Raw genomic sequence first — 8,656 nt, 5'->3', positions numbered from 1 at the left:
TGAAAGGTTAAAAGACAGTATCAGATCAGTCGGGATATCCTAGGTCATCCAAACTGTTTTTGAGATTACATACTAAAGTCTATGGGTGTAACGGTAACTTCTTTCATTACACAAAGCTACGATTTGTAATCTTTCATGTCCAGTAAGTCTTCTGAAAGGTTAAAAGAGAATATCAGATCAGTCAGGATACTCTAGGCCATCCAAACTGTTTTTGAGTTTAAATAAGGAAGCGCATAATATTCCAAAAATATAATAGGTACAACGCTTATTGTTCCTGTAACAGATTTGATAAGTACAGAGGATTATGTAACACTACTTAACGTAGTGGAAAAAGCAATTTTCAAAAGTGTAGACCTAAATCTATGGTCTCAAGAGTAGTGTTGTTGATCTGGAATATCTCAAAACTATCTTGAAATGACTTATGATATGCAATGGGAATTACAGATTACAGTCTAAAGTTCATTGTGAGAATAACTACTGTTAAACTTCAGTATAGTTTGGACGACCCTCAATGCCCCAAAGTTTTATATGTAATAATATATAGTAGACTTCAGTTTGATCCAGCCACCGCGATTGATTATGAAACGTTACTCAGTATGTCAGATATAGCTGATGTTACGAGTGTAGACCTGAAGTTTTGAACTCAAAAATAGTTTGGCTGACCTGGAACATTCCCATAGTGTCTTTAAATGACATTTGAGATTTCAAGAGCTTCACGGATCTCAGCAGATTATGCCATGCAATTGTTTATGGTGAAAGCACATAAAGTTTGCTTGTAGAATTGAAGGACTTCATTATAGAACAGTTTGGACGAACCTGAATGTCCCAAAGGTTTACAATAAAAAAGTGGACTTCAGATTGGTCCAGTAACCGCGGATAAATATGCAACGTTATTCAGTATGGCTGTTGTTACGAGTGGAGACCTGAAGTCCTGAGCTCCAAGGTAGTTTGGCTGACCTGGAATATCCCTGTAGTCTCTCTTAATGGCATTTGAGATTTCAAGAGCTTCGCGGATCCCAAGAGATTATACAATACTATTATTTATGGCAAAAACACATAAAGTTATTCTTGTAGATTTGTAGGACTTCATCATAGAACAGTTTGGACGACCCTGAATATCCCAAAGTTTATAATAAGCTAGTAGACTTCAGATTGGTCCAGTACCCACGGATAAGTATGAAACGTAACTCAGTATAGCAGATATGGCCGTTGTTACGAGTGTAGACCTGAAGTCCTGAACTCCAATATAGTTTGGCTGGCCTGGAATATCTCTGTAGTATCTCTAAAGTACATTTGAGATTTCAAGAGCTTCGCGGATCCCAGCAGATTATGCAATACTATTATTTATGGTGAAAACACATAAAGTTATTTTTGTAGATATGAAGGACTTCATTATAGAACAATTTGGACGACCCTGAATGTCCCAAAGGTTTATAACAAGCTAGTAGACTTCAGATTGGTTCAGTAACTGCGGTTGGTTATGCAACGTTACTCAGTATATGATATGGCTACTGTTACGAGTGTAGACCTGAAGTTCTGAACTCCAGGATAGTTTGGCTGACCTGGAATATCCCTATAGTAACAAAAAATGACATTGTAGATGTCAAGAGCTTCACGGACCCCAGTAGGTTATACAATGCTATTATTTGTGGCGAAAATACATAAAATTATTCTTGTAGATTTGAAGGACTTCACTGTAGGACAGTTTGGAACACCTAGAACACTCCAGAATATAAAACACCTTTTGATAAATAAAAGAAAATCGGGTTAAGTACGGTTCCTTTGAATTCCACTAAGAATTTGCATCCTTTGACAGATACGTATTTCGACCTCAACTGTAAGGTCGTCTTCAGTGTCTTGTACTTGACTCGACTTTTGATATTCTTGATGAAGGCTAAATGAATACATATAACCGTAACCTACATCCAAATTCAGCTTTTAGAACAACTGGTATGTCAATTATTTCGGTTTTCCAAATTTCATGATGTTCAGGATGTTCTAGGTCAGTGGTCCTCAGGCTTACTGTCTACGGGGGCCACAATTGAATTTTACAAGAAGGCTGCGGGCCGCAAGGCATTTAGGAATTTATTTTGATCAATTTTTCATAGTTTCAAGATTTAACTTCAACATACAAGTCATCCTTTATATCCTACAGAATAATGCATCAGAGTCAAAATAAAAAGAGACATATTATTTGGGCAGATGAAAATGATATTATTTGCAGATGAAAATGATTTTAGTTAACCATACTGAATTAAATTAGCTTTTTGTTTACTTGTATCTTTTGCTTGGGAATTATTTCTTTACTTCTTAAAAGGGCTTTGATAAAAATGTTTGATTTTAGTTTTTACTATCTTTCTACACACTTAAAACAGAATGCCGAGACGGCTGTGCAAATCTCGTTTAAAGTTCGTTTGCTGAAATGTCGGCTAAACGCTTGACGTTTTATGTTAGATGCTAGCGGTACCCATGGGCGCTGCTATGAATAAACTTGACTTTTAGCTGATATCTCAGTTAAATTGCGATTGCCGAGCGCTCGGCGGTGCGAATCTCGACAAAAGAATAAAAATTTCCCGAGCTTAACTTAGTGTGTAATATATTTCAAAATCAGATCGCGGGCCGCACTAAACCTTCTCGAGGGCCGCATGCGGCCCGCGGGCCGCAGTTTGGTGACCACTGTTCTAGGTTATCAATGAAGTCCCAAATACAAATATTGCAATTTTTCCCTAATAGAAAACTCAATTTGCAACAACTTTGCCGAAGATAGTATCCTGTTTTATTGAATGGGTGAATTTATACAGCTGTTTCTAAGTTGGGGTCATATATGACCCCTCCGGCTCCAGAGGGTTAAAGTCCCCTGTAACCTCTTGAGACCCTTTGAAGTATTCCTAAGGCCTCATGAAATTCCTCTGAAACAACCTGCAACCTTGCAGTGCCTCCGAGACCAGCTATGTTCTCCTGGAACTCCTTCGAAACGTCCTTGAGACCACCTCAAACACCCCTGTGAACTCCTCGTACACCTCAAACCTTCTGAGACTTCCTAGTTCTTCTTAAAAACCCTTTGAAATGCCCCAGAGACCCTCTGTAATTTCCCTGGAAACCCCTGAGACCCCTTGAAGCACCCCAGAAGTCATCTAGACCCCTAAGACCACCTGAATCGCCCCGGAAACTCAATTGGATTCCCTTAAAGGCTTCTCAAAACCTCTTGAAACGCTCCTGAGACCTGCAGGTACCCCTCTGAAAACCGCTAGCATCGCCTGAAACGCTCCTGTTATCTCCTGGTTCCCCCTGGTACGCCACTGAGATCTGCGATACCCCCTGAATCTCCCTGATTCTCCCCTAAAACATCCCTGACACCCTCTGGAACTCCTCTGGAACCCCCAGACACCCCTCGAAATTTTGTACAGAAGGCTAAACCTTTCCAACGTTTCACGCTTCTACATAGTGAGATGTTGGTTTTGGATCAAGGTAGCCATGTCATCGCCATATTACTCCTATTTTTAGCTCGATGCAAATATTCCTCCGCATTCTGAAACACACTCTGTGTCAGATGATCTGTTTTCCACTCGTGCCCCACGATTGATCGCCGAAAATTGTTCGTAAACCTAAAAACGAAAGCCATCACACATAGCATCCTTTTCCAGGAGGGGAATCTTTCAACATCCAACAATTTCCCCGGTGTTTGTTATCTACACGGGATACTCAAAATAACTGGGACAGGTAAAATTTTCACTTTTCAAAAAATGTTCAACTAGCTGTATCTTTTTTTAAAGAGCATCAAATATTCTCAAAATTGTACTGTAAGTTCATCAACTAGTTGTGTATCAGTGGTCCAATTTTGAAAAAGATCGGGCTATTCTACACGAAGTTGGAAAGATTCTAGAAAAAAGTATAATTATGCGATAGCCAACTTTGAGCTGTTATATCTCCGGATTCAATGAACCGAATGCAATGAAATATTGATCATTTATGACTAATATAATGAACATTGAAAAACATTTGACTTAATTTGAAATTATAAATAAGAAAAAAAGTTTTAGCGATTTAATTTATTCGATGTTTTTTAGCAAATTTATCTATTTTTCATATGCATCCCATAACTTTTTCAATTTAATGCCAACCATTTGGTTGCTTTCCTTTGAAACATAAATATATTTAAGTCAATTAGAGGGAATTTAAATGAACTATAATTACTATGTCGAATATTGAAACGATGATACAATTTTGGATAAATGTGTTATATGAGAAAAATAATCCAATTGTTATAATTTTCTTTCCTGTAAAGAATTTTAAATTTAGTCAAAAGTTTTTAATAGCTCTTTATATTAGTCAAAATTTCATTGCATTCAGTTCATTGAATCCGGAGATATAACTGCTCAAATTTGGCTATCGGATAATTATATCTTGGGGCCGTACATAAATTACGTCACGCTTTTAGGAGGGAGGGGGGGGTTTTGCAGAGCGTGACGACCCTTACAAAAAATATTGAGGTCCCATACAAAAAGTGTGACATAGGGGGGAAGGGGGTTGAAAAAGGTCGATTTTTGCGTGACATAATTTGTGTATCACCCCCTTTTTCGAGAAACTTTTTAACTTCATGCAGAATAGCCCGATCCTTGTCAAAATTGGACCACTGATACACAACTAGTTGATGAACTTACAGTAGAATTTTGAGAATATTTGATGCTCTTTTCGAAAAGTTACAGCTAGTTGAACATTTTTTGAAAAGTGAAAATTTTACCTGTCCCAGTTATTTTGAGTATCCCCTGTATGATGAGCATAACAGGCCCGTATTTCGTCCGCGACTGCCAAACAGGTTTTCGCCGGTGGCCACTCCACAGTGATCGTCAAACCAGATTTACGAGGAATGATGCATTCAGCGCCTTCTAATGATGTTTTAGATAAATTTTGTCTTTTGCAAAGCTGTTCCTAATAATAAGGCCCGCTTTTCAATGCATATGAAAATTAAGGTGGTCCATATTTTTAAAGAAATTGGAAACCAAACTTTTTTATTTACAAGAATAGCTTTATACATTCCTCGGAAAAGTTTCAGATCTAGTTTGCGCAAGTTTTTTTGAAGTCAGTATGTAGCTTCAAAATTGACCAATCTAGAGATATTTTTCTGTATATGCTTAGGCTGGTTAAAAAAAACGGTTTTCTGACTGTAACTTTCCCGCTTCGGGCGTTGAAACTTTTCGTGAGAATAGTTTCTTCCCCGTTTCCACTGGTGCATGCTCCGTTGTCCGTTGTCTAATGTTAAGTTTAAAACAGTCTGTACAGCCGAAAGCTGAAGACGTTGTCCGTGTCTTATTTTTTTTCAGTTTCAATTTCCTATAAAAGCCGCCCAAGAAACACTTTTAGAGTATTTGAAAACGCGTCATTTCGTGCGCGGAGACGGTCGTTATGTCTTTTAGTTCAATAGTTACAAGCGTTTTTCTTTAAAAAAAAAACTCATAGTTTATTCAAAAGGTTGTGGTAAACATAAAAAATATCTTCTGACAGCATTCGAAAGAAGAAGTTTTTTTATAAAACATATAAAAGTGTATTTGTTTTTTCTAGAAAATCATAAACATCTTTTGACATTCTCCGCCCACGAAAATATGCGTTTTTAAAGCTCTAAAAGTGGTTCTTAGACAACTTTGATGAAGGAACTCAATATATAAATTTCACAAGGCCATATTGTTCAGGCAACTCTACGCAAAAAAAAAACCCGTGTTGTATAAACAAACAACAAGCCCAAGAAAGATCTACATCCTAAGACACCACGCACGACGATGATATCCAGTGAAGAAGCATTAGTTCCAATACTCTCTATACTGTATTACCAGTAAAAGCAAATAAAAAGATGAAACTGTTCATTGAAAAGCAATCAGCCTGCAGGAACCTTACCCAGGAAAAGTAAGCTCCATAAACTTAGTCCTCCGAAAGCAACACAATTTTGTGTCACATTTTCATGCAAATTGACGACTTGGGAGACACTTTCGAGAAAACTATAAAATTTTCACCCAACTCGTGCCGGCACCGGTGGAGAAACTTGTTCGGCTACTGACACCTTACCTACCTACTACTACTGTGGGAAATGCGATGGCATCGGGTCTAGTTGGGAAGACTTTTTTTTTCTATCAGCCCACTCGGAGCGGGGGAAGGTATTGAAATTCTTTGAAGAAAATTGATTACGCATCAGTTTCACACCACTTTTATCGCTTCTCGAAGGAAAAGTTCCGACGCCCCATTCGTCGAAAAGTACTCCAACTTTAGTGCCACCCACCTACGTGGAGGGTAAATGATGTGATGTAGGGCAATCACTTTGAACGGGAACGATGGCAAAGTTTGGCAAGGAAGTTTATCAATAAGATTGCCACCAATATTTTCCTGTACTAGTTTTCATCGTCATTGAATCTTGTTTCGATTTATCTCTGTTCTGATTAGGTTTCTTGATGCGTGTGCAAAAACTTTGAGGTTTTAAAAATACAGCCTCTTTATTGTCAGTTTCACAATTCAGATAATTATTCACTCTAGTTTAAACACCGTTTTTAATGTCTTCACCAGCATTGCACAGACCAGGATAGGTGCGGCTACATCCAGTAGTACACTTCGAGCAAGCATCGCCAGCCACGTAAATTGGCAAACCAACCATGTTTGTGAATCCGTAGTTGCACACAAGCAACTTAGTGGTGAATGGACTGACGACGTAGCTTACCATGGCACATCCCACCTTAGTGGTGCGATCCGAGACAACCTGGGTGAAGTGACCGATAACAGGGCTGAAATAGACACGATTTTGAATATATCACTCGTTCAATCATATTTGTTTGCACTTCTTACCCAGTGTAGCCCTTCGGATAGAGGGCAAGTACGGCGACCGTGGCATTTTCAGCCTCACTGTACCAGTTGCCAACCAACTCGTTGAACAGTTGAGTATCGGTAAAGGTCATGCCGTAATACTTCTTGATGGCAATATTCTGGCCAACGTACTTCAAGGTAGCCGTGTTGCGACACACATCATGTCCGTACACACAACGTCTAGCGTTGGCGGCAGCAATGCTGGCCAACTCTGCATCCCATTGCTTGAAAAAACAAAGAACAAAATTAGTCAATTTCCAACCACCCGAACACCTCATCATAACCATACCAAAGTACCCATCCGGGAAGCTGCGCTGAATTTGGCGCCCAATTTGTTCTTCTCCTGTCCGGTGGCCACCTTGCTACGAAGCTTGTTGTGCGCCTCCAAAATCACGTCCTGGTTGGTTTTGTTCATGACCACCTCGAAGGAACCGGCACCACAGGTGCTGGCCAGGGCCGTGAGCCCTTTGCAAGCGATGTGGGGACCTCCATTGGGGCACAGAGCTGGGTCGCAGTAGTTCGCGGTTTGCCCGGCGCAAACTGCCACGAACGCTACCAGAGTGACTGTTGAGAGAAAATTGTAACTTTTTTAATTTAAATTTCAATACATTGTTGAGTTTACAGTCTTTACCTGAGATGATTGTCTTCATGGCTACTAGTTCAATGATAACAGCTTGAGTATTTGAAACCGTTTTTATACCAGAAATCGTACTCGAATTTGCGAGAAAAAGTATCAATCAATTATTTGTTTTCTATAGCACTAGTAAGTTTGGCACACGATAATGCGGTAAAGAATTTCGTTGCTCAGGTAGCAATGAATAAATAAAATTCCACATGTCGCCTTCCACTGTAGCAATTAGCATTAGACACTTGAGCAAACACCCCCAAAAATTATATCATTGTTCATTGTTTGCAGTGAAGTGTACTATGAATGCTCGACAACATTGCTGTTTCTTTAAAGTTTTTACTCTTCTAAAACTAGAGTATTATTTATGTTGAAGGGAAGGACACGTGTCGAGTTAATACTGAATCAATCATTGTGTGATAGCAAACTATAGAAAAACGGGGATTTTTTCCATTGATTGAAAAACATTCTAGAAGTCAATGTACTTAGGTTCCTCTATTTTTTGGTGGATTGACCCACAATGACCCACATCATAGAAGCCCTGATAACTTTGAAATTACTATTGGAGTTCCTTCTGAGAACCATCCACATCTTCTTCTTCTCTTCTTCTTGGCGTAACGTCCCCATTGGGACAAAGCCTGCTTCTCAGCTTAGTGTTCTATGAGCACTTCCACAGTTATTAACTGTGAGCTTCCTCTGCCAATGACAATTTTGCATGCGTATATCGTGAGGCAGGCACGAAGATACTCTATGCCCAAGGAAGTCAAGGAAATTTCCTTTACGAAAAGATCCTGGACCGACCGGGAATCGAACCCGTCACCCTCAGCATGGTCATGCTGAATACCCGTGCGTTTACCGCCTCGGCTATATGGGCTCCACATGTTGCGTATAAATTTGCTCCAGGTTTCCTCCAGGGTTTTCTTATGCGGGAATCCCTTCAATATTTTGTCTGTTGTACTTAAAAAAATCCTCTGGCGTTATTTTAGAAGTTCCTTCTAGTGTTGCTGATTTCAAAAGTTCCTCTTGAATTTTTTACATAGTCCTTTCTAACCTTTTTTCAGGAAATTCTAACAGGTTTGTGCATTGAAGACTGCGAAGCAAAAAAAAACTCAAGTCATATGAAGTGCATCCAGAAATTTCTCCAGGAGTTTCTTTTAAAATTTAGGATTTTAGATTTTTCTTCTCGAA

General features: G+C 39.1%; 1 protein-coding gene across 1 annotated transcript; it reads right to left on the bottom strand.

Annotated features, from left to right (window-relative positions):
* Positions 1-6,476: 6,476 nt before the first annotated feature.
* On the bottom strand, positions 6,477-7,614 carry LOC109416577 (antigen 5 like allergen Cul n 1). Its single transcript, XM_019690655.3, has 4 exons — positions 7,475-7,614; positions 7,133-7,407; positions 6,826-7,067; positions 6,477-6,764 (listed from the first exon to the last, which is right to left on the bottom strand). The coding sequence occupies exons 1-4, from the start codon at positions 7,491-7,493 to the stop codon at positions 6,521-6,523; spliced, it is 780 nt and encodes a 259-aa protein (XP_019546200.3). The 5' UTR covers positions 7,494-7,614; the 3' UTR covers positions 6,477-6,520.
* Between the last annotated feature and the right edge of the window lie 1,042 nt (positions 7,615-8,656).

Source organism: Aedes albopictus, chromosome 2, assembly GCF_035046485.1.
Source record: "Aedes albopictus strain Foshan chromosome 2, AalbF5, whole genome shotgun sequence".
Classification (NCBI taxonomy): Eukaryota; Metazoa; Arthropoda; class Insecta; order Diptera; family Culicidae; genus Aedes; species Aedes albopictus.
This window is presented reverse-complemented; position numbering and strand designations above follow the sequence as displayed.